The sequence below is a fragment of the Ailuropoda melanoleuca genome, chromosome 16 (assembly GCF_002007445.2).
Source record: "Ailuropoda melanoleuca isolate Jingjing chromosome 16, ASM200744v2, whole genome shotgun sequence".
NCBI classification, from domain to species: Eukaryota; Metazoa; Chordata; class Mammalia; order Carnivora; family Ursidae; genus Ailuropoda; species Ailuropoda melanoleuca.
The window spans coordinates 82,665,411-82,692,541 of NC_048233.1; the positions used below are offsets into that span (position 1 = coordinate 82,665,411).

At 40.8% G+C, this 27,131-nt stretch overlaps 1 protein-coding gene across 3 annotated transcripts in view; it reads right to left on the reverse strand.

Annotated features, from left to right (window-relative positions):
* Positions 1-27,131, reverse strand: part of ATL3 (atlastin GTPase 3) — a 63,602-nt gene that overhangs the window by 21,093 nt on the left and 15,378 nt on the right. For all 3 annotated transcript variants that reach the window (XM_019796940.2, XM_002916677.4, XM_034645460.1), the window contains 4 exons: positions 19,902-20,116; positions 19,618-19,761; positions 6,672-6,776; positions 6,133-6,183 (listed from right to left, as the gene is read on the reverse strand). In XM_019796940.2, the coding sequence (XP_019652499.2) occupies positions 6,133-6,183; positions 6,672-6,776; positions 19,618-19,761; positions 19,902-20,108 (507 nt within the window). In that variant the 5' untranslated portion in view covers positions 20,109-20,116. The remainder of the gene's footprint in view (positions 1-6,132; positions 6,184-6,671; positions 6,777-19,617; positions 19,762-19,901; positions 20,117-27,131) is intronic.

The following is a 27,131-nucleotide window of genomic DNA, read 5'->3' on the forward strand; positions in this document are numbered from 1 at the left end:
GAGCGAGGCTAACGACCAAAGAAACGGTTGAAGGTCTTCTGAGGGAGCATCTACACTCCCAGATCCTGTTCCCTCCCCGTGCTCCAAATCCTCCTCCTGCCCCCACAGAAGATGGGAAGTGCACTGTCTGGAAGGGATAAACCAGAAAGAATTTACACTTTGACACCAAACCCGGCTGAGCGGAGTAAGGGAAGTCCCCTACTTCACTGGAGATGGGCACTTAGGTTAAGGTCTACATCCTGAACAGTGAGACTCCTCAGCCTCCCATCCTGCTGGAGCCACTGCAAGCTCCGACCCCCCGGCAGGAGTTTAAAGAATTCTTCTCTGGAGAAAATGACAGCCCAAGAACAGGCTGCAAATACAGATATTCAGGGGCTGCAACAAATACCCAAATCATCTTGTCCAGTCACCTCACTGCGATCCAAAGCAATCACCAGGCCGCCCTCTTACCAAAGGTCCCAGTCAGATTTTTAACAGCACACTCTTAAATACACGTGGCCAAGGACACCAGAAATTTGAGAGAAGCTACTAGCAAGAAAGACAAAAACTTGTGTCCTTCAATTCTAACATCATCCTATATTATTCCTTTTATAATTTCTTTCCCTCCATTTGCTCTGTTACGTTTTACTAAAACACCTCTCATTATTAACAGGTGTAACCTCTCCTGAACTGAGGCTCAAATTTCCCTTGTTTACTGTGCCCTCCCATTCTCCCTCTCCTCCACCTCACCTTCTCCTCTCTTCCCTTTTTCCCCGCTTCTCTCCTCCCCTGCCCTGCTCTTCTCTCTCTGCTTCACTCCCTTCCTCTGGTCTGACTTCTGCTCTGTCGTTTCATGCAGCCCGCCAGGGACATTTTCTCCAATTTAGAGTCCACCTCCTTCTCTACTGAAGTTTCTGATTTTAGTGACATACTGTTCATTTCCAAGCTTCTGTTTGTTTTCTGAATTTTGCTTTTTAACAGGATCCTGTTTCTTCTTGGTTGCAACAGCTGCAACATTTTATCTTTCCGATCATATGCATTTACAAAGAATGAAGAAAAAGCCCAGACTAAGGTACATTACCATGAAAATTCATGCCAAGAATAAGAAGATCTTAAAAGCTACAGAGAGAAAAAGGTCACATACAAAGGATCAGGAATCAGATGGTGTGGGATGTCAGCAGCAACACTGGAAGCTGGAAGGCAATGAAGCAATGCCCTCAATTACAAAAGAAAATTATTTCTATCCTGTAATTCTAGGATAAAATTAAAATATTCTCAGACTTACAAGAACTTAGAAAAGTTATCTCCTATGCATCCATTCTATCCTTTCTCAGAAAGCTACTGGAGAATGTATACAGTTAAAGAGAACCAAAAAAAGAGAGAGAGAGAGAACAGAGAATAAACAAATAAAAGATTAAATAGGATCCAACTGCAAAAAGAATTGAAAAGAAATTCCCAGGCCCTAATTTCAAGCTATATTACAAAGCTATAGTAATCAAAACAGTATGATATTGGCACAAAATCAGACACACAGATCAATGGAAGAGAATAGCTTTCTATTCTCCCAGAAATAAACCCCAGTATATATAATCAATTGACTTTATGACAAAGAAGCTAAGAATATACAATGAGGAAAGGACAGTCTCATCAGTAAATGGTGCTGGGAAAACTGGACAGCTACCTGCAAAAGAATGAAACTAGACCACTTTCTTACACCACACAAAAAAATTAACTCAAAATGGATCAAAAACTTGAACATAAAACCTGAAACCATAATACTCTTAGAAGAAAACTAGGTGGTAAGCTCCTTGACGTCAGTGTCAATGATTTTTTGGATTTGGCAACAAAAGCAAAAGCCACAACAAACAACTGGAACAACATCAAACTAAAAAGCTGCGCAGCAAAGAAAACCACTAACAAAATGAGAGAGCAACCTACCAAGTGAGAGAAAATATTTGAAAATCATGTATCAGAAAAAGTTAACACCCACAGTATATAAAGAATTCATACAACTCAATAGGAAAAAAAAAAAACCCCCACAATTCAATTAAAAAACGGGCAGAGGATCTAAATAGACATTTTGCAAGGATGGCCAGTGGGTACCTGAAAAGATGCTCACCATCATTAGTATCAGGGAAATGAAAATAAAAACCATAATGAGATACCTCCTCACACCTATTAGAATGAATTTCACCAAAAAGAAAAGAAATATTAAGTGTTGGTGAGAATGTGGCAAAAAGGGAACTCTTGTCCATTGTTGGCAGAAATTTAACTGGGGCAACTATTATGAAACCAGTATGGAGAGTCCTCAAAAAATTAAAAATGAAACTACCATACAATTCAGCAATTCCACTTCTGCATAATTACTTGAAGTAAACGAAAACAATAACTCAAAAAGACATATGCACCCCCATGGCCAATGCAGCTTTATTAACAAATGCCAACATATGGAAGCAACCTCAGTGTCCATTGGTGGATGAATGGATACAAAACAATGTGGTGCATATATTCAGTGGAATGTTATGTGCCATAAAAAAGAAGGCAATCTTGCCATCTCCAACAATATGGATGGGCCTTGAGGGCATTACACTAAGTTTTACTAAGTCAGACGGTGAAAGGCAAACACCGTATGATCTATTTATATGTAGGATCTGATCTCACTTACATGTAGAATCCAAGAAAAACAAACAACTTAAAAACTTAAAAAACAAAGAAGCATATGGATACAGAGGTGGAATGGTGGTAGGGGAAAAAAAGTGAAGGGGATTAAAAGTACACACTTCCAGGGGTGTCTGGATGGCTCAGTTGTAAGAACATACGACTCTTGATCTCTGGGTTGTGAGTTCGAGCCCCACATTGGATGTAGAGATCACTTAAAAATAAAATCTTAAAAAAAAGAAAAAAAAAAGTACAGACTTCCAGCAATAAAATACATAAGTCATGGGGATGTAATGTACAACGTGGTGACTATAGTTAATAATACTTAAAAGCTGCAAAGAGAGTAGATCGTAAATGTTTTCATCACAAGGGAAAAAATAATAATAAATTTTTTTAAAAAGAAAGAAATTGCCAATGGGACAGCTGTGCACCAGGACTAAAGGAGGAAGAAAACACAATGCCCAGGAATGATGCCTCCCCCCAAGGGAAAAAAAACAACCTGAGTATGAAGACCATACTGAGAGGTTTTAGGAGTCTATCCCTTGAGATACATTAATGATAAGCACACAGAACACTAAACTAGCAAAAAACATGATACAGGTAATTCATTACAAGAAATGCAATCATAATTCACAAGAACTCAGTGAGGAAGAACATATAAATACAACCATATAATAAAGAAATAAATATTATTTTAGCCAAAAATTGTGATCTAACTGTTGGAAGGATGAGGGGAAGAAAACTGTGGGTGAGGGTGGGAGAGTGGTAAAGATGCTAAACCCTAATTTTATACAAGAAGTTATTACTATTAAAATTATAAAAATCCAGAAGGAACAGCATAACCATGTTCTTGAAAAATTTAGAAGCAAATAAGAGAAGCCACATCCCAAAGGACAAGTGATTGGCTCTGGAGAAAGGAAGTAGAAGGTTGGAAGAATGTTCTTTTTTATTATGAACATTGCAATACTACGGACTTTTAAAGTATGTGTGTGTATAGATATGTATTACTTTGTTAAAACAATAAAATGATACTTAAGAAAAAGAAAGCACCTAACACATATAAAATACTATATATAAACAAAACAAAACACACATACAAAATTACAAAACCCATGATCTCTCTCTGTAATTCTGAAATCCAAAAAGCTCTAAAAACCCAAGCTAGGTGGCAAACTCCCTTAGAGGAAAACCTGCCTTGAACTGACGTGAGGCTTTTTATAAGCTTTATTTATCCCATTTCATGAATCAGTCATACCTCTCACTGCAGAAATAGTAGCATGTTTCATTAGGAGCTATTACCTGAACGCCCATTCCTGTCCTTGACCTCATGCTTATACGCAGCATATTTTCTATCCGAAATCAAAAAAATTTCAAATCCCAAAACACATGTAGTCTCAAAGGGTTTGCATAAGGCTTGTTGTCACATGTTACCTATTTCCTATAGAGATATTTATGTGTTCACAAAGAAAAAGAACACAAAGGCTATATTCAAACCTGATATGTGGTTACCTCTGGGGATCAGGAAGGGGGACTTCAGTTTTATCCAAGGTGTCCCAATTTTTTGCAAGAACATCATTTCTAATTTCATCATGATTACACTATTAACTTTTAAAAATACAGAAACGACCAGAGGGACAGATGTCATCTTACTAATTGACAGAGCTAAATGCAGCCTCTAGGAAGAAGGCATTAGAGGGAAGAAGGATCTCCACCAGGAAATGCTATTGGAAACAGGGTCTTCACAGAGGTAATCACGTTAAGACGAGGTCATCAGGGTGAGCCCTAAGCCAACATGACTGTGTCCTTATCAGAAAAGGTAACAAAGACACAGGGAGAAGAATGCAATATGAAAAGAGACACACAGACGGCAGACAGAAGGCGAGACTGAAGGCCTACAGCTAATGCCAAAGAACGCCAAGGACGGCCAGCGAACCAGCAGGGACCAGGCAGGGGCAAGCACGGACTCTTCCCCACAGGCCAGAGAGGGTGTGGCCCTGTGGACAGCTTGAGTTCTGACGGACTCAGGAACTGCCAGACCATAAGGTTGTGTTGTCTTAAGGCCCCTCATCTGTGGTACGTTGTTACAGCAGACCTCACACAGCACCCGGGCCTCCTCAGCACGACCTCTCACTGACTGACGACAAGGACTACCTCAGACGTGAGTGTGTCTACGGCTCGGGGTCCACTGCCTCACACAAGCTAGGTGTTCAAAACAACGTGCAAAATGAAGGAGACTAGAAAGAAGTTTCAGGTGAAAAGGTGTCAAACTCAAGTTTTGATGGAAATGTTTCAGGAACAACAGCTCCCAACCCCAGGGTCATGACACCAGAGTAGAACCACAAGTTATAAAGTGCAAGCCGAAGTGAGGAATTATTTTCTTTGCTTTTTAAAGGAACTGAAGTTAGAACTAATTCAAAGTAATCCCCATAATAAATGACTCCCTCACATTCCTGTGCATGCTGATCTGTTTTCTTGAATGTCAATGGGACGGGGGGGATCAGAAAGGCGTGCCAAGAATTGCATTCGACTCTGGAATACCCATGGAAGAGTATTTTACAGGGACAACATGTAAGAACTGCTGCATGGAGAACAGAAGACAATGACTAATAGCAGCAGTAGTAGTAGTATTAATAAATAATGGCTCACAGTTATTAAGCACATACTCTTTTCTAGGCACATAATGCTATGCATTTTATAAATACTGATTTATTTAGCTACACCTGGATTTTTGCAATAGCTCACAACCAGTCTCACTGAATGCACACCTGTCCCTAAAAATCTATTCTAAACAGCCAGAGTGATCCTCTGCTCAAATAATGTCACTCCTCTGCTCAAAACACAGCTCCTATATCCATCACCCAGAGGAAAAGCCCAAGCCCTTGGCGAAGGCCAAGCATCAGGATCTAAATGCCTCTCTGACTTTATCACTAAGCTTCCTCCTATCACGGGGCACCTGAATGGCTCAACGATTGAAAGTCTGACTCTTGATTTTGGCTCAGGTCATGATCTCAGAGTTGTGAGATCAAGGCCAACGTCGGGCTCTGCACTCAACCGGGAGTCTGCTTAAGATTTTCTCTCTCCCTCTCCTTCTGTGCCCAACCCATCATGTGCTCTCTTTAAAAAAAAACAAAAAAACAAAAAAAACCTCCTCCTGTCACACCTCCTAGTCCTAACCACTGGCCTCCCTGCTGTTCCTCGATCCTGCCAAGCACCCTCAGCTCAGGTCTGTCTTTCTTCTTGCTGCCCCCTCTCCTATACCACTTTCCCCCCAGATATACTGCAGGACCTACTCACCCACTTTCTTGGGTTCTGTGCTCAATTCAGTAAGGCCTTCCCTGATTACCCAGCAGTAACAGGGTGCAGGACCGCTGTGAGCCAAAAACCTTCCCCCATAGTTCACGCTATTGCTAAACCTCCTCAGCTGTAAAATTTCTCTTGCCTTAAAACTTTTAAATGACACACTAGGACATTAAACTTTTTATGATGAATATATACCTGTAGCTGTTGAAGATCATCTTCCTGAATGTTCTGGGACAAATTATAAATCTAGAAAACAAAAATCCAGACTGATAACCACTCTAGTTTCACTTCAAAGGAATCCCAAATAAGCCTAAACCATCTAACAGAAACTTTGTACAACTAAAGGCTTACATATAAGAACATAAAGTCTGTTCAAACAGTAATATTATCTGTCTTTTGGAAAACTGCATATAATGTTGAAATCACCTAATTCTTCCTTTACAGCTTAAAATCAGTTTTCCTAAGTTCTCACCAAATCCCCATTTCCAGTGTGATGTAATTAATGTAATTTCATGTTCCACTTTTCAGACTTTTTTTGGAGTATTTTATACTTACTGTTGACCAAAGTGGAAAAATAATTAAAGCTCCTTCTTGAGCTTAACTTATATCTATAGCTTAAAAAGAACATTTACACATCACCTAGGGATTCTGATAACAGAACTGAAAACAGATGTACTCCCTTTATCTTATTATCTTATTTCCTCGCAAACTTTATCTTAATCAAGTGGTGATACCTGAACAGAACTAGTCATGGTGCTTAGAGCGAAGATGGTGGCACAATCCTTTACAGTGGACTGGCTATCAAACGCCCCCTGGGTATCCATCAGAACAACTGCAACCTAAAAGAAAGGAAAATACCAACAAAATATGTTAGACTGAGAAGGGGGAAAATGTAGAAAAGAAATTGAGAAGTACAGGTAACAAATGAGGCTTTGGCACCTGTTTGTAGTTCTACAGAAAAGTAGTTATTGAAGTGCCTTGTCTTGATCAGAGAATTTTTCTGGAGAGGATTATCTGCTCTGACATGATGATATGGCATGAAACAGAGACCTACAAAGCAGTATGTATAGACACAGAACGTGCCCCACCAATTAAAAGAGCCAAAAGGTGAGACCAATTAGCTCACTTAGCAAGCCATTTGGATATTTTTATTCAAAAAGTAATATGTTATCATTTTTACATAACTTACATATCAAGTCCATGAATCACATATTATATTTTTGAGTTTATTTTCTTATCCCCAATCCTCTACTGTGGTAAAACAGATATGATATAAATCCACGCAAAAGAAAGTATAATGCAAAATAGAAAGATAAAACCAAACCAAATAAAGTTTCCAGCCAGCCTCAATGCACTGAAACCTAATGACAGACAAGAGGTTTATCCTTTCCACACTTTACCCAGTTTGTGAAGAGGATACTGTCAAACTAAACAAGGAATCAGCATTAATCATGGCTGAGACAAATGAATATCCACACAAGAGATTAGTATTGGATCCCAACCTCAGATCATATACAAAATGGATCAAATTAACTCAAAATGGATCAAAAACCTAAATGTAAGAGATAAAACCTCTAGAAGGAAACAGAAGTGTAAATCTTCAGGACCGTGGATTAGGCAATGGTTTCTTTTTTTTTTTTTCTTTTTTTTTAAGATTGTATTTATTTAAGAGAGAGCACGCGCCTGCACGTGAGGGGAGAAGACCAGCAGAGGGAGAAGCAGACTTCCCGCTGAGGAGGGAGCCCAATTCAGAGCTGGATGCCCAAACTCCTAGGATCATGACATGAGCTGAAGACAGATGCTTAACCGATTGAGCCACCCAGGCACCACAGGCAATGGTTGCTAAAATATGACACATAAAGCACAAGCAACCAAAGAAAAAAATACACAAATTGGACTTTATCAAAATTTAAAACTTTTGCACATCAAGAGACACTATCAAGAAAATAAAAAGAGAGGGGTGCCTGGGTGGCACAGCGGTTAAGCGTCTGCCTTCGGCTCAGGGCACGATCCCAGCGTTATGGGATCAAGCCCCATCTCAGGCTCCTCCATTANCCTCAGGCTCCTCCACTATGAGCCTGCTTCTTCCTCTCCCACTCCCCCTGCTTGTGTTCCTTCTCTCGCTGGCTNTCTCAGGCTCCTCCATTATGAGCCTGCTTCTTCCTCTCCCACTCCCCCTGCTTGTGTTCCTTCTCTCGCTGGCTGTCTCTATCTCTGTCGAATAAATAAATAAATAAAATCTTTAAAAAAAAAAAAAAGAAAGAAAAGAAAAAGACAACCTACAGAATGAAAGAAAATAATTGCAAGTTATCTATCTGGACAAGGTCTAGTATCCAGAATATACAAAGAACAATTCAACAATAAAAAGACAAATGATCCAACTAAAAAATGAATTTGATTTGAATAGATACTTCACCCAAGAAAATATACAAATGGCTAATGAGTACATAAAAATATTCTCAACATCATTAGTCATTGCGGAAATGCAAATCAAAGCCACAATGAACCAAATAAAAAGCTTCTGAACAAAGAAAATTTAAAAATTTTAAATTAAAAAAAAAAACTTTTACACAGCAAAGGAAACCATCAACAAAACAAAAAGGCACTACTGAGTAGACGATAGCTGCAGATGATACATCCAGTAAGGGGTTAATGTCTAAATATATAAAGAACTTACACAACTCACCACTAAAAAGAAAATAATCTGAGTAAAATGTAGGCAGAGGATCTGAATAGACATTTTTCCAAAGAAGACATACAGATGGCCAACAGACACATGAAAAGACGCTCAACCTCATTCACTAATCATCAGGGAAATACAAATCAAAACCACAATGACATATCAGTTGGAATGGCTAGCATCAAAAAGAAATAGCAAGGGGCGCCTGGCTGGCTGAGTTGGTAGAGCATGAGACTCCGGATCTTCGGGTCATGAGTTCGAGCCCCACATTGGGTGTAGAGATTACTAAAGAAGAAAAGGAAAAGAAATAACAAGTGTTGGTGACAATGTGAAGAAAACAGAGCCCTCATGCACTGTTGGCGGGAATATAAACTGGTGCAGCCACTTTGGAAAACAGAATGAAGGTTCCTCAAAAATTTAAAAATAGAAATACCATATGATCCACTTCTGGGTATTTACCCAAAGAAAACAAAAACACTAATTTGAAAAGATACATGCACCCCTGGGTTTATTGGGGCATTATTTACAAAGCCAAGATATAGAAGCAGCCCAAGTGTCCACCAACAGATAACTGGATAGAGAAGATGTGGTATACATCTTTGAATATTACTCAGCCATAAAAAGAGAGAGACAGAGAGAGAGATCTTGCCATTTGCAACAACATGCATAGACCCAGTTAGTATTAAGCTAAGTGAAATAAGTCAGACATAGAAAGACAAATATAATTTCACTCATATGTAGAATCCAAAAAACAAAACAAAAGTACTCTTAAATACAGAGAACTGGTGGTTGCCAGAGGGAGGTGGATGGGAGAATGGATGAAACAGGTAAAGGGGACTAAGAGGTACAAACTTCAGTAATTAAATAAGTCAAGAAGATGAAAAGTACAGCATAGGAAACATAATCAATGATATTGTAATAACACTGTATGGCAACCAATGCTAACTACACTTACATGGTGAGCAATGAATAATGTAGAGAACTATCAAATCAAGATGTTGAAACTAATGTAACAATTACGTCATATGTATGTCAATTATGCTTCAAGAATTAAAAAAAAAAACTTTTTCAAAAAAATTTTAAAAATTAGAAAAATAAAACCACAATGAGATACTACTTCACACCTAGGGTGGCTATAATCAAAAAGACAGACAAGACGGGGCGTGGCAAGCATATGGCAAGCCTAGGAGCCTCCCGCATTTCCAGTGAGAATGCAGGGTGCTACAGCTGCTTTGGGAAGCATTTTTGCAGTTTTTCAAAAGGTTAGATATGTAGTTGCCATATGACCCAGAAACTCCACTCCCAGGTATATACCCAGAAGTACTGAAAACATGCTTAATCCTACAACTCAACAGGAAGGAAAGAAGGAGGGGAGGAAGGGAGACAGGAAGGGAAGGGAGGTAGAGAGGAAGGGGAGGGAGGGAGAGAGGAAGGGGAGGAAGGGAGAGAGGAAGGAAGGGAGGGAATAATCTGATTAAATAAATACGCAAAGGACTTGAATAGGCATTTCTCCAAAGACGACATACAAATGGCCAACAGGTATGTGAAAAGGTACTCAATATCACTCATCATCAGGAAAATACAAATCAAAACCACAATGAGATACCATCTCACACCTATTATAAAATAGGTATTATGAAAAAAAAACAAGAGAAATAGAGGCATCTGTCCGGCTAAGTCAGTAGAGCATATGACTCTTGATCTCAGGGTCATGAGTTCAACCCCCACGTTAGGCGCAGAGATTACTTAGAAAAAAAGAGAGAAATAGTAAGTGTTGGCTAGGATGTAGAAAATCAGAGTCCTTGCACACTGATACAAAATCATACAGCTGCCATGGAAAATAGTATGGAAATTCCTCAAAAAATTAAAAATATAATTACCTTATGATCCAGCAATTCCTCTTCTGGGTATATACCCCAAAGATTTCAGACCAGTATCTCGAAACATCTCCATTCCTATGTTCACTGCAGCAAGATTCACAACAGCCCAGATATGGAAACAACCTAAATGCCCATCAACTGATGAATGGATAGAAAAAAATGTGGTATCTACCTACAATGGAATACTACTGAGGAAGGAAATCCTGCCATATGTGATAACATGAATGAACCCAGAGGATATTAAGTGAGATAAGCCAGTCACAGAAGGACAAACACTGCTTGATTCCACTCATGCGAGGTATCTAAAATAGTCAAACTCAGAGAAACAGAGTAGAATGGTGGTTGGCAGGGGAGAAGGGGAAACAGGACTTGTTTGATGGGTATAAAGTTTCAGTTATGCAAGATGGATGAGTTCTCAAAATCTGCTATACAACAGAGTGCCTACAGCCGACAGTACTGTACTGTGCACTTAAAATTTTATTAAGAGGGTAGATCTCAGGTTAAGTGCTCTTACCACAGTAAATACAAGGAAAAAGAAAGGATATGTTCACACAAACATTTCTACATGAATGTTCATGGCAGCATTATTCATAATAACCACAAAGTAAAAATAACCCAAATGTCCTTCAAATGATGAAAAGATAAAGTGTGACTGGTCCACACAACAAAGCATTATTCAGCCACAAAAAGAAATGAAGTACTGATGCATTCTATACCATGGATGGATCCTGAGGGCAGTGGGCTGGGAGGATGGGGGTGTGGAGGGAGGCCAGACGCAAAGACCGCAGGTTATATGACTCCGTTTGCATGAAATGTCCAGAATAGGCAAATAGATCCGTGGAGAAGGAAAGTAGGTCAGAGATGCCTGGGTGGCTCAGTCAGTTAAGCGTCTGCCTTCGGCTCACGTCACAATCCCAGGGTCCTGAGATGCGAACAAGTCGCATCGGGCTCCTTGTTCAGCAGGGAGCCTGCTTCTCCCTCTGCCTGCCGCTCCCCCTGCTTGTGCTCTCTCTCTCGGACAAATAAATAAATTAAATCTTTAAAAAAAAAAAAAGGGAAAGTAGATCAGTAGTGGCCAGGGGCTGGGATAGGAGGGAAAGGGGAGTGACTGCTAATGAGTAGTGAGTTTCTTTCTGGGGTGATAAAAATGTTCTGGAATTAGATAGTGGTGATACTTGCACAGCCTTGTGACTATACTAAAACCTGCTGAATTATACACTTTTTTAAGATTTTATTTATTTATTTGACAGAGAGAGAAGCAGCGAAAGAGGGAACACAAGCAGGGGGAGTGGGAGAGGGAGAAGCAGGCCTCCCGCTGAGCAGGGAGCCCGATGAGGGGCTCGATCCCAGAATACTGGGATCATGACCTGAGCCGAAGGCAGACGCTTACTGACTGAGCCACCCAAGTGCCCTGAATTATACACTCTTAAAGCATAAATTTATGATATGTGAATTAGATCTCAATGAAAAAGCGCTCCTCCTGGCATACATTTACTAACTAGAAAAATGAGGCTGTATCAGGGAAACAAGGAGAAACAATAAGGCCGGGCTCTTGAGGAACAGGAGTCATACGTACACTCAGATAAAGTGCTGGATATTTGGGGGAAACAGTATTCTCCTATCACATAGTGAAACGGTAAACTGCCATAAACGCTGTCAAGAACAATTTGGCAGTAACTAGAAAAAGGGGAAATGGGCATTCTAAGACCTAGCATTTCCACTTCCAGGTGGCTTTTTAATGTTTTGGACTAGAACACAGAGAAAGAAATATATTTAACACAACCTGACTAAATACACACAAACATAAAGCTAAATTTGCGTACTGCACCCTGACACCTTCTACTCTGTTCTAGTTCTTTCTTTTTTAAATACTGGTCATAGGGGTGCCTGGGTGGCTCAGTCGTTAAGCGTCTGCCTTCGGCTCGGGTCATGATCCCAACACTCTGGGATCGAGCTCCGCATTGGGCTCCCTGCTCAGCGGGAAACCTGCTTCTCCCTCTTCCACTCCCCCTGCTTGTGTTCCCTCTCTTGCTGCCTCTGTCTCTGTTAAATAAATAAATAAAATCTTTTTTTNTGATCCCAACACTCTGGGATCGAGCTCCGCACTGGGCTCCCTGCTCAGCGGGAAGCCTGCTTCTCCCTCTCCCACTCCCCCTGCTTGTGTTCCCTCTCTTGCTGCCTCTGTCTCTGTTAAATAAATAAATAAAATCTTTTTTTAAATAAATAAATAAATAAATACTGGTCATAAGCCAATAAACTGATTTCTCTACCCTTAATGGGTCATGGACAGAGTTCAAAAACCTGTGGCCTGGAGCCATGCTTGCACAATTACTCAAGGAGACATTTACCAGATTGTTCACTGTAGCAAGGATTATAAAAATTAAAAAAAAAAAAAAAAAAGAAACAAACTACATACCCTCCAGTGGGTAAATGGGCAAAATAAAATAAGATATACTCATATGATGACTACCACGTAACAATTAAAAAGAATAAACTGGAACCACATATTTTAGAATGTAGATCTTCAATTAAAAAGTAAAAACAAATAAATTAACTACTTTTTTAAAAGATATTATTCATTTATTTAAGAGAGAGAGAAAAAGAATGTACAAGTAGGGGGAGGAAGAGGGATAAGGAGAGGCCTGACCTCATGATCCTGAGATCATGACCCAAAATCAGGAGTCAGAAGCTTAACAACTGAGCCACCCAGGTGCCCCCACAAATTATCTACTTCTTTAGCCAGATAAGTTCTAAGCTAAAATCTCACCAGGTATATTAAAAAACAAGACAATCATGTGAAACTTTTATTTGGGTAACTTCTAAAGAACTGCTTATTAGTATGGCATTTATCCAATTATTATAATGATTTTTGAAAGTGCTCCTGATCTTGCTGAATGTCAGAAGTGCAACAAGGAGATATCCCTACACATCTACCGGAATGGCCAAAATCGAGAAGACTGACAACACCAAATGCTGACAAGGATGTGGAACAACAGGAACTTTCACACTCATTGCTGAAAAGAATGCAAAATGATACAGGTACTTTGGAAGACAGTTTGGCAGTTTCTTACAAAACTAAACATCATCTTGACAAACAATCCAACAATCATGCTCCTTGGTATTTACCCAAATGAGCTGAAACTTCTGTCCACACAAAAACCTACCCACAAATGCTTACAGAGCAGCTTAACTCATAATCGTCAAAATTGGAAGTAAACAAGATGTGTTTCAGTAGGTGAATGGATACCTGTGGTACATACAGACAATGGAATATTATTCAGCAATAAAAAGAAATGAGCTCTCAGGTCATTAAAAAAAATGTGAAGAACCCCGTAAGTACATTGCTAAGTGAAAGAAGCCAATCACAAAGGCCACATTCTGTATGATTCCAACTACGTGACGTTCTAGAAAAGGCAGATCTATGGAGACAGTATGAAGATCAGCAGCTGCCAGGAGTTCAGGAAGGAGGCGGGAGGAGGAGGCAGGAACAAACAGGTGGAGCACAGAGGGTTTTTAGGGCAGTGTATCTATTCTGTCTGATACAGCAATGGCAGCTGCATATCATTACACACTTATCAAAACCCACAGAAGATGTAACACAAAGAGGGAACCCTAATGTAAACCATGGGCTTTAGTTATAACAATATATCAATACTGGTTCATTAATTATAATAAATGCATCACACTAATACAAGATATAAATAGTAGGGAGAAACTGGCAGGGGGAGAGGCATGTGAAAACTCTGCATTTTCCGATCAATTTTCCTATAAACCTAACATTGTCCTAAAAAATAAAGTCTATTAATTTTTTTAAAGGTCAGAAAACTAAGGGCGCCTGGGTGGCGCAGTCGTTGGGCGTCTGCCTTCGGCTCAGGACGTGATCCTGGCATTATGGGATCGAGCCCCACATCAGACTCCTCTGCTAGGAGCCTGCTTCTTCCTCTCCCACCCGCCCTGCTTGTGTTCCCTCTCTCGCTGGCTGTCTCTGTCAAATAAACAAATAAAACCTTTAAAAAAAAAAAAAAAGGTCAGGAAACTGAAATGATGTCCAAAAATATTGAGTTATAGAGGAGTCAATTCAACAAGATAAAAAAAATGAGGGCGCTACAAATGTTAGATAACTAAAAGCAAAGCTTGCTTACTACTAAGATTGTAGAGATTTCCTAAACTACTACGAAAAATAAATATACCAGTTTTTTGCCCAAAAAAATAAAAATCAGGTCTACCAGTTCTAGACAAAGGGATCAGATAGTAAAAAATAATTATTTATTCCTAAAGAGAAAATTATGAAAGCATCTACCACACATTACCAGAAAAGGAGAGAGAGAGCAATGATACAAAACAACAGGGCTGAAATGAAAATTATAGGGCCTGTTGTAATGCCAGATCTAAGAGCAGCTGTATTACCAAGAGCCAAGAGCAGGCCTTAACTCACTGGGTCTCTTTTTGGCATCTCTAAAATGAAAAGGCGGGACTTCCACTTCCAGTCAAAATGGAGTAACAGAGACTAAACTTACCCTCCCACCTAAAACCAAAAAATAACAGACAGAACCCATGAAACAACAGTTCATGACACTGGACATCAGGCAACAATGGATAATGATCGTTGAGGGAAAAGGAACAGATGAGGTGGGCCCTTCTGTTGATCCAGCTTACTAACCGAGGCGTGAAGAGGGGAAACCAGGCAGAACTCAACAGATTCCCTGAGTTGAGGAGACACAGTGGAGAGTCAGGGAGACCAAGGAAGCCAGAATTCTCAGGCAGGGTATCTGAGAGAAGAGAGATGCAAAGACAAAGAACCCCAGGGATCTGCAGAGGGTCCCCATCAACAGTTCAGCTGAGGACTGACAAGAACATGCACGTGAGGACACTACCTGAGGCTAGAGACAACCAATCAAAAGGTTTAGAGAAAACAGCACCCAGTGCTTACAGAGGGCCAACAACGGGCCTGTTCCCTCAACCAGACTGAAAAAAAATCCCATAACTCTAGAGTACTCAGAAAAGTACCTGCCTCAATAAATGGGAATAATAATAAGTGAGGAATAAATAGCTCTACATTAAATACTACCCTGGTGCCATTCAATAAACCTTAAAAGACAGAACAGAAAGGATCCAACAGTTTCCAAATTTCTTAACTGCAGCCTAGAATAAGGTCAGGGAAAATATGGGAAATGCGGGAAATCAGGGAAAACATTAAGAAAATATAACCCAATGAGGAGAAAAATCAATGAAAATTAACCCAGAACAGAGACACCTGGGTGGGTCAGTTGGTTAACGTCAGACTCTTAATCTCAGCTCAGGTCTTGATCTCAGGGTTGTGAATTCAAGCCGAGTTGGGCTCCATGCTGGGCGTGGAGCCTACTTAAGGAAAAAAAAAAACAAAACAGAATAGATACAGATGTTAAAATTAACAGAAAATGACTCTAAAACAGCATTCTGTATAACTATACTCCATATATTCAAAAAGTTAAGTAGTGACATGAAAGACATAAAAAAGACCTAAACTGAACTTCCAGGGACAAAAATCATAACTTCCACCATGAAAAATACACTGGATTATAAAGACTTGGCAGCTTGAAGGCCTAGCAACAGAAACTGCCCAAAAAGAAACAGAGAGAAAAGCAAGTTAAAAAAATGAACTGTGCATCGATCAGCTATGGGACAGCCTGACCTATGCATACTAGGAGTCCCCAAAAGGAATAAGGGAGAAAAAACTTGAAGAAATAATGGCCAAAAAATGTAAAAACTTGATAAAAACTATGAACTTGCAAATTCAAGAGGCTCAACAAAATCCAAACACTTTGAAACATGAAGAGAACTACACTAAGGCACATCATAATCAAATTGCTCCAAAAATAAAAAAATGCTAAACTGTTAAAAGCAACCAGAAAAAAAAAAAAAAAGACAGGTGAAGCACACACAAGAACAAAGATAAGGATAACAGCAGATTCGTCATCAGAAACAATCAGGAAAAAGACAAAAGAACTGACATCTTAAAGCACAGAAAGAAAAAACTGCCAGCCTAGAATTCCATACCCAGCATAAGTATTTTCCGAAAAAAGGCAAAATGAATACTTTGCAGATATGTGAAACCTAAAAGAAGTCAGTACCAGCAGAACAGCACTACAAGAAACATTAAAGGAAGTCCTTTAGGCAGAAGGAAAAATGGACACAAAAAATAGATAGAAATATAGACACCCAAAAATGAAGAGCACAGTTAATGATAACTACGTGGGTAAATATATGGCTTTTCTTTTTTTTTTTCCCCAAAGATTTTATTCATTTATTTGAGAGAGAGAGAGAGACAGAGAGAGCACTTGAGCATGATGGGGGGGAGGGGGCAGAGGGAGGAGCAGACTTCCCACTGAGCAGGGAGCCCAGTATGGGCCTCTGGGTCTTGATCCCAGGACCCTGAGATCACAACCTGAGCTGAAGGCAGATGCTTAACCCACTGAGCCACCCAAGCGCCCCTGGCTTCCTTCTTACAATTTAAATATCTTTAAAAGATAATTGGGGGCGCCTGGGTGGCTCAGTCGTTGGGCGTCTGCCCTCAGCTCAGGGCATGATCCCAGCGTTATGGGATCGAGCCCCACATCAGGCTCCTCTGCTATGAGCCTGCTTCTTCCTCTCCCACTCCCCCTGCCTGTGTTCCCTCTCTCGCTGGCTGTCTCTGTCAACTAAATAAATAAAATCTTTAAAAATATATATATATCTTTAAAAGATAAGTGAATGTTTTAACTGATCATTTAAACACAAAAAATAAATACAATGTTATTAAAGTAAAATATGTGACAACAGTCCAAAAGCTAGGAGGGGAGAAATGGAATGTCAATTATATCAAGATAAAGCTGTTAAAAAATTAAAGGTTGGATAAAATAATATCTAAAGACCCTCCAAAGAAAAAGTTTATAATGTAATAATTCAATGTTACAACTTCTTATTCTCCTAGATTCTTTTTCTTTAAAATATATGTGATAACCTCTCCATTTTGCTACATATTTTTTGTATGTGCATCTATGCATTAAAAAAAAATTAGAAGGGTGCCTGCGTGGCTCAGTCAGTTAAGCATCTGCCTTCAGCTCAGGTCATGATCCTAGGGTCCTGGGATCAAGTCCCACATCGGGCTCCTTGTTCAGCAGGGAGCCTGCTTCTCCCTCTGCCTGCCACTCCCCCTGCTTGTGCTCTCTCTCTGACAAATAAATAAATAACATCTTTAAAAAAAAATTAGAGGGTTTTCCAATATACCTTTCTCCTGGAATCTCACTAAAAGAGAAAGAGTAATAAACAGTAAAAGAATAATGAGGAAATTTATAAGGAAAAAGAATAAAAAATGTGGAAACAGCAATCAAGACTTGTGCATCAACTCTCCAGCTCCCAAAATATCGAATGGCGTAGCATTTAGGAAAAGGTTGAAACTGAACAATCTGAAGGGGGGATTTGAAACCTTAAGCCCTGGAAAGACTCAAGAATGAAAGGCACCAACATCTGTGAAAGCATGCTTTAGAATGGAACTAAAAACAGAAGGAATGGGTTAAAATCTGTTTAAGAGGGGCGCCTGGGAAGGGGTGTCTGGGTGGCTCAGTCGTTAAGCGGCTGCCTTCGGCTCAGAGCGTGATCCCAGGGTGCTCCGCTGGGAGCCTACTTCTTCCTCCCACTCCCCTTGCTTGTTTCCCTCTCTCGCTGGCTGTCTCTCTGTCAAATAGATAAAATAAAATCTTTAAAAAAGGGAGGGGGGCCCTGGGTGGCTCAGCCGTTAAGCAACTGCCTTAGACTCAGGTCGTGATCCCAGAGTCCTGGGATCGAGCTCTGCACCGGGCTCCCTGCTCAGCGGAGAGCCTGCTTCTCCCTCTCACACTCTCCCTGCTTGTGTTCCCTCTCTAGCTATTTCTCTGTGTGTCAAATAAATAAATAAAATCTTTAAAAAAAAAATCTGTTTAAGAAACAGTGATACCGGGGGCGCCTGGGTGGCACAGCGGTTAAGCATCTGCCTTCGGCTCAGGGCGTGATCCCGGCGTTATGGGATCGAGCCCCACGTCAGGCTCCTCTGCTATGAGCCTGCTTCTTCCTCTCCCACTCCCCCTGCTTGTGTTCCCTCTCCCGCTGGCTGTCTCTATCTCTGTCGANCAAATAAATAAATAAAATCTTTAAAAAAAAAATCTGTTTAAGAAACAGTGATACCCCCAAATTCTCTCTGCCACTTTGAGAAGACACATGACTTGCCCCTGACAAAAAAATGTAGGGCAGGCTGTAGGACTATAGCTTACTGGGCACGGAAGAGATGGGGTAAGAGGTCTACTGATGGCTGGGGGACAGGAGGGGGTGCTCACCTTCTGCATGTGAGACACCCTAGTGTCCTTTATCTGCTTAGCTCCCAGAAGGGTAGCAGCCAAGTCTATGTCACCCACACAGGGTAAGAAAGTAAAGAACAGAAGTAATATCTGAACCAGTTGAGATCATTAACCCCTGGGAAGTAAAAATAAGCAGAGGGAAGAACAGGGCACTTGATAGCTACTTTTTGGTTTTGACAGCTATTTTTTGTTAAAAACCTTGTATTACTGGGGTACCTGGTTGGCTCAGTAGGTTAAGCCTCTGCCTTCCACTCGGGTCATGATCCCAGGGTCCTGGGATGGAGCTCCACATCGGGTTCCCTGCTCAGCGGGGAGCCTACTTCTCCCTCTGCCCCTCCCCCTGCTCGTGCATTCTTTCTCTCTCTCTCTCAAAATAAAATCTTTAAATTAAAAAAAAGAAACATTACTATTTGACCTTTTAAAATATACTCATGTTATTTTTAAACCATGCACTTACATCATTTTGATAAAAAAATTTTTTAATTTAATTATCAGAGTACACATTAAAGTTCTCGTTCTGGGGGCGCCTGGGTGGCACAGCGGTTAAGCGTCTGCCTTTGGCTCAGGGCGTGATCCCGGCGTTATGGGATCGAGCCCCACATCAGGCTCTTTCACTATGAGCCTGCTTCTTCCTCTCCCACTCCCCCTGCTTGTGTTCCCTCTCTCGCTGGCTGTTTCTATCTCTGTCAAATAAATAAATAAAATCTTTAAAAAAAAAAAAAGTTCTCGTTCTGTTGTTGTTTTGTTAATTTACAAGTCTTTTCTTCCTTACCTTCTTCCCACCCGGCTTCTCCACGGTGAAAACTTCACTCCAGATCTGAATCCCTGTTGTTTCTGGGTCAGAGCCCCCTCTCCATGAAAATCCTGTTAATGGTTCTTCTGAGTCACCCAACCAATTTGAATGGCCACCTTCCTTCTATAGGAAAAATAAGAAATCTCCATTACATCTTAAATTTTGAGCAATTTTACCTATCAAGGATAATACCCGAGCTTATTTTGCTCTTTTGGACACAAAAGTCTCATTTTCTAATCTGAAATGAAATAATTCGAGCTTACCTGGAAATATAAGTATCGTAGCATGAAGTCCAGGAAGAAGGACTTGCCCTTTCGGAAGGCACCAGCCACCGACACCACCACCACATCAAGGTCTCGGATGTGGTCCTGCAAGAGAATGCTGGCCAAGGCCTTCTCTTCTAGCTCAAAGGAATGCTGGTCTTTCTGAACCAAAACAACCTGCACTGGACCAGGCTTTCCACTCTCCATGGCATCACCTAGATTGTTGCAGAGAAAAAAAAATTGGTTTCAAATATTTTTTAAATTTGTATTTTTGAACATGGGAAAAGCAAAAACTTCTTAAATGGCACAAAAGCACTAACCACACAAGAAAAAATGACAAATTACAGTTTTTGCTCATTAAAAGACATCATTAATGGGGGATGGAGCAACTGGGTGATAGATATTAAGGAGGGCATGTGATGTAATGAGCACTGGGTGTTATATAAGACTGATGAATCACTGACCTCTACCTCTNGGCAACTGGGTGATAGATATTAAGGAGGGCATGTGATGTAATGAGCACTGGGTATTATATAATACTGATGAATCACTGACCTCTACCTCTGAAACCAATAATACATTATATGTTAATTAACTGAATTTAAATTTTTAAAAAAGACATCAAGATAAAGTAAAAATGAAAACCACAGACCAGGAGAAAATATTCACAATACTTATATCCAAAATCTCACATCCAGAATCAACACAGAAATCCGTCAGAGAAGGTCAAATATTTCAATTTTTAAAACAGTAATAAGCAAAAGGCACTTCATTAAAAAAAGGATACCCAAATGGTCTATAATCCTATGAAGACGTGCTTAAATACCATTACTTACCAAAGAAATAGAAATTAAAACCATAATGAGATACCACTACCTGCCCCAACAGAATGGGGCTAAAATTGAAAAGACTGACGATATCAACTATGGGAGAAGCTGTGGTACGACTGGAATTGTCACGCATTCTAATGGGAATATAACCACTTTGGAAAAGTGCTTGGCAGTAGCTACTAGAACTAAACATACCTATGATCCAGCAATTCTACTCTCAGGTATATAACTTAAGAGAAATAAGTGCTTATGCCCACCAAAAGACATAAATACAAGAATGTTCACACCAGGGGCGCCTGGCTGGCTCAGTCGGTTAAGCAGCTGTCTTCAGCTCAGGTCATGATCTCAGGGTCCTGGGATTGAGTCCCACATGGGGCTTCCCTGCTTGGCGGGCACTCTGCCTCTCCCTCTACCCCTCCTCCGTGCTCATGCTCTCTCTCTCTAATGAACATATAAAGATGAGCAGAGTGCCTGAGATGGGGCTCGATCCCAGGACCCTGAGATCATGACCTGAACCAAACGCAGCCACTTAACTGACTGAGCCACCCAGGCGCCCCAATATATAAAATCTTTAAAAAAATAAATAAAAGGTTCACATCAACTTTATTCAAAATAGTCCAAAACTAGAAACAATCCAAATGTCCATCAGCAGTAGAAAGGGGTGCCTGCTACAGCTAAGCCTTTCACACACATTTTATTTAATCCTCAGAACAACCCCATGTGGTAAATAATACTGCCTCATTTTTAAAAATAAGGAAACTAGGGCTTACAAAAGTTAAACATCTTGTCCAACGGGTTCTGGAGAAAAGCCTGAAAGGATCTTTAGGTGGCTAGGACTTGCAGATCATTCTTAATAACCTAGTCAACATTTTAGGGGCAATTCTTTAGCTCAAAATTAAGCACTAATAGTCTCCCTACCAGAGTTGAAAGCAGAAAGATATCAATTCTTTGAAATTCAGAGCCACTTAGTAGCTATGGATTTATGGGAAGTTTATGAAAAACTACCAGTGTGACCTAGTAAAGCCTAGAAGCAAAGCACTATTTCCCTAAGTGTGAGTATGTACCACTGGCCACTGGCGTTAACCTTGTTTTCATGTAGTTAAAAGGACATTTATTTTATTAATTATGTATTTTAATGAATAAAAGGAAACAAAACCATGTTTTAAGGAATTACTACTTAGAAGGATGCTAAGTTTAAAAGGTGAATCAATTCAGAGTAAATTAAAAAACACATATTAAGCAAAGCACAGAAAGGTAAGCAGATATGGCCAAAATCACAAATATGGTCCCTAAATTACTTTTGTCTCGGAAACACTGAAGGCTGCATGATCACAGCAGACAAAAACCAACAAAACAGCTTGACTGCCAGACTCTACCCATTAAGCTATGGGAATTGCTGCTCACTTTTTATACTATATCAGAAAGCAACAAAAGGTTCTTGCCATTTTATATTTTTATCAAGCTAGTGGAAAACAAGTTAAAAATATACATTAACTGTCATGATATGGTTGTAATAAATGTATATTACTATTTTTCTTTCCCATTACTGCCTGGATAAAAAGGAAACATTTCTGTGAATAACCTCTTACGGTTCTTCATTGCCACAATAGCAGATGAATCCAGGACCTAAAGACCTTCAATCTTTCATAGAAAAGAACTAACAAGAACAATTCATTCAGATCTTATGGATAAGCCTCAGGGTCAAGTACTGTGCAAGATGCAGAGTGGTTCCAAACAAAGTCCCAGAGATGGCTGGTTGCTCCCCCCACATTCATTTTTCCCTCCTGCTATGGCAACTGATTTTTAGCTGGGCATAAAAACTGCCCAAAAGAAACCCATTTTCAACCCAACCTTGTAGCAGGGGTATCACTGTATGACTAAGCTCTGACTGGAAATGATATAGCAACTTCTGGGTCATGCATTTTCCCCCTTTCCTCCTAGCTGGATGCATTCGTGGGAGGGAGTCATCCTGCACCAGGCACATGAGGGCAATGCCCCAGAAATACTGGAGCAACAAGAGAGGGAGGGCTTAGGACTTCATGTAGCAGAACTGCCCTGCTGGCTCACTTTTATGTGAAATATATAAATAAATGTCTACCTTTTTAGATAACTAATTCAAAGGCTGTATCAGGTATGTCCAAACCCAGTAACCAGTACAACAGTCCCCCAGGACTTCACAATTAAGTTCATGATACTGACTCTTTCCATCTATTAAACCATTCAAGTTTACTGAGCAATGTGAATGTCCTAACACTTACCAGGCACACAATAAACAATCATAAAAAGAATGAATCATATGTACTGTAATATAGCTGAAGGCCACAGCCCTGAGGATGCAGGTGGTTTTGCCAGAGCAACAGGCACAGAAGATAAGGTTACCTGGGCTACTGACAAGATGGAATAATCCAATGACAAGAATGTATGCAGCTGTGCACAATGAACTGGACTTCAAGAAAAGAGGAAGACCACTGAGGACAGTTGGGGGGGGAAAGGTGATAAGGCCCTTCACTCATCTCTTCCTTTCTTTTTGCCTATAGCACAGTGAAAAGGAAGACAGAACCAGGCTATGTTTAATTGGAGGAGCTGGGGCGATCTTGCACTTCTCTTCAAACAGTTTATTGGGCATGCTGGATTTAAAAAGATCTTGTTCCTTTGGTTTCGGTCCACTTAAGGGAAAAATCATTGTGAACTGCACACATCACCAACAATTCAATTTAAACAAACAGAGTTGCTCACTTTTCACTGTATCATCTTTCTCTCTCACTTCCTAAGACAAGACAGTATCTTTTTTTCTAAAAGATTTATTTATTTTGAGAGAGAGAGAGTGAGCGGGGGGAGGGGCAGAGGGAGAGAATCTCCAGCAGACACCACACTGAGCATGGAGCAGGACGCAGGGCTCAATTTCACGACCCTGAGATCCTGAGCAGAGCCAAATCCAAGAGTCGGACACTTCACTGACTGAGCCAGCCAACTGCCCCCAAGTCAATATTATTGATCTTCCAAGTAAAAACTTTATTTCCACTTACCCCTTTCCAGATGCCATATAAATGCCCTTTGCTCTTTAAAAAAAATTGCTAAAAGGGGTGCCTGGCTGGCACAGTTGGAAGCACACACAACTCTTAATCTTGAGGTCATGAGTTCGAGCCCCACATGGGGTGTAGAAATTACTTAAGTAGGGGTGCCTGGGTGGCACAGCGGTTAATCGTCTGCCTTCAGCTCAGGGCGTGATCCCAGCGTTATGGGATCGAGCCCCGCATCAGGCTACTCCACTATGAGCCTGCTTCTTCTTCTCCCACTCCCCCTGCTTGTGTTCCCTCTCTCGCTGGCTGTCTCTATCTCTGTCAAATAAAGAAATAAAAATCTTTAAAAAAAAAAAAAATTACTTAAGTAAAACTAAAAAAATAGCAATAATAAAAAAATAAATGTCCTTTGCTGATTTATCCCCATATCTCAGGGTCCCCAATCCCTTAATCAAGGGACACCTGGGTGGCTCAGTCAGTTAAGCGTCTGCCTTCGGCTCAGGTCATGATCCTGGGGTCCTGGGATTGAGTCCCGCATACGGCTCCTTGCTCAGCAGAGGGCCCGCTTCTCCCTCTGCCTGCTGCTCCTCCCGCTTGTGCTCGCACGCTCTCTCTCTGATGAATAAATAAATAAAATCTTAAAAAAAAAAAAAGATCCCTTAATCAAAACCTCAGGACCTTCTCCCTTGGGCCTTACCACCTCCCAATCTTTCTCGCCTGTTAGGTACCATCCCCAAGTGTTGCTTTAATAATGCGACCTCATCCATTAGGGTTGACCTCCTTCATTATAGCACATAAATACATCATGACGGCAACTACATAAGGCCTAGCAAAAACACTTTATGGATCATGGGCTCAAAGCTAAATATCCATCCTCTAAGTCAAAGCCTTTCACCATTCTCTCCCCACTGCCTTGGTTCCTCTTCTTCCTTATCCCCCCATCCTCTCGGGCAAATTTATTTTCACTAGTCTTTCTACTAAAGAAACTTAGGATTCAGGTCCTGTCCTGCCTTGATTCCAAAATTTCAAATGTACAACCTGTTCAACCACTTGCTCCAATGGCCTGAAATGCACATTCCCCCCCAGCTCCAGGCAAACACTGACCCTTCAACACCCACCTTACCCTCCCTCTGGCTCCATCCTCTGCGTATTACTTTACATGGTATACTAAAAAGAAAACAGGTTCTGGAATCAAGATATGGCAGGGCTTGAATGCTTACTTTCTCCCCTCTAGAATGTAAGCTCCATGAGGGCAAGAACTTTTGTCTCTTCTGTTCAATGCTATATCCCCCAAGATCCCAGAACAGTATCCAGACATAGTAGATACCCAATAAATATTTGTGGAATAACTAAATAAACTCCACCACTTAGTCTCGATGTGACTGGATAAATTTCTAACCACTTGCAGCTCCATTTAGAAACTGAATACTCACTTCAAAGCCCAGAGTCTAACACATATTAGGAACTCAATAAAGTGCTCCCACTTTCCTATTTCCACTAAAACCTCATACATACTATATTATCCCACCCAGTATAATATTATCATTTGTAATCATGATTTATCACCCAACTGGGAACTTCTGGGGAGTAGGGAAACTATCACGTTCAGCCCCAGTATCTAAAAGGAAGGGGGCGCCTGGGTGGCTCAGTCGTTAAGCGTCTGCCTTCGGCTCAGGGCGTGATCCCGGCGTTATGGGATCGAGCCCCGCATCAGGCTCCTCGGCTGGAAGCCTGCTTCTTCCTCTCCCACTCCCCCTGCTTGTGTTCCCTCTCTCGCTGGCTGTCTCTCCCCCTGTCAAATAAATAAAGAAAGAAAGAAAGAAGGAAGGAAGGAAGGAAGAATAAGTCTCCTAATATTGTGAACACTAAACCCAGTAACACTTGTCAAGCACCTCAATAAAAACCAGTTTCTTCCCTTCCTCCATGTGGTCTCCTTTCTTTCTCAGCCAAACTCCTTGAAGGTATGTCTTCAACCACTTACCTACCCATTCCCTTCTCACTGCCTTACAACCTAACTTCCCTCTCAATCTTCTTACTGAAACTATTAACTAGTTTATCAATGACCTCTCTTGCCAAATCCAATGGCCCTTTCATCATTCTCATTCAACCCCCTCTACACAAAACACAACTGCCACCTGCTTCCAGAACTCCTGAAAACCTCTGGTCTCAGTGACAGTGACCATTTCTAGCTTCCTCCCAACCTCTTCGCCGTCTCCTTTCACTACTTCTTTTTCTCTTCAGCCTCCTGTGAGCTCCACTGGTGCTCTGCCTCAGTCTTGCAGTTCTCCTTCACCCCTGCAATGAGCTCTTTACTCTTATAATTTCATTTTACCCTCTTTCGGTGATGCAACTTCATTAATTTCTAACCTGCATTCAGGTCCAAACATACAACTGCCTCAGGGACAGATGCACCTGGATATTCCACCATCACCTCCTTCTCAGGAGTAATATGTAGAAATACATGGGCATACGAGTCAAGAGACGAGTTCCTATTCCAGTTCTACCACTAACAGCCTGTGTGATTCTGGGCATGTCTAGTCTTTGGTCTCAAGAGTGAAACAAGTCAAGATTTAACTTTTAGAAACCCTCCAGTACTAACACTTTCTATGTCTACTTGTGGTATTATCGCAATGAATCCTTTCACTTAACTCCACTTCTCTCAAATCTCTACCTCTCAGCCTCCACATCTTCCCTGACTCTATCTTCTTATATACTATATAGCTCTAAATCCAATCATTTCCTCCTTTATTTTAGATTTGAGAGAGTGAGCGAGCACAGGTGGGGGGGGGAGCCGCAGAGAAAGAGGGAAAGAGGATCTTAAGCGGACTCCGCACTGAGCATGCAGCCCGATGGGGCTCGATCCCATGACCTTGAGACCACAACCTGAGCTGAAACCAAGAGTTGGAAGCTTAACCCACTGTACCACCCAGGCAACCCTCATTTCCTCCTTCTATGACTTAAGCTTGTTTTAGCAAAGGTTGTTACTCTCTAGTGAGGCAGAATGTATAGGAGAAAGGCCTTCCCTAACACTCAGGGCCCAGCTGTACGATGACTGTACAACCGCATGAATAAATCATTTAACTTCTCTGTGTCTCAGTTTCCTCTACAAAACCAGGCAGTTAGGTGAAGCTATTTTGAAGCTCTAAGATTCAATGACTCTTTAACAATTGAAAATTTCCTGGAAAATGTCTAAACTGGCCAAACTTGCTAGGTAACCTATGCATTCCTTGGCATAATTTAAATTGTACTGGCCCAGCTAAAGAACAGATCAAAATTTATAATGATAAAAACATTAAAGCAACTTGCTCAGTAAGGACACACACAAAAGCTTTTGAGGGGCGCCTGGGTGGCACAGCGGTTAAGCGTCTGCCTTCGGCTCA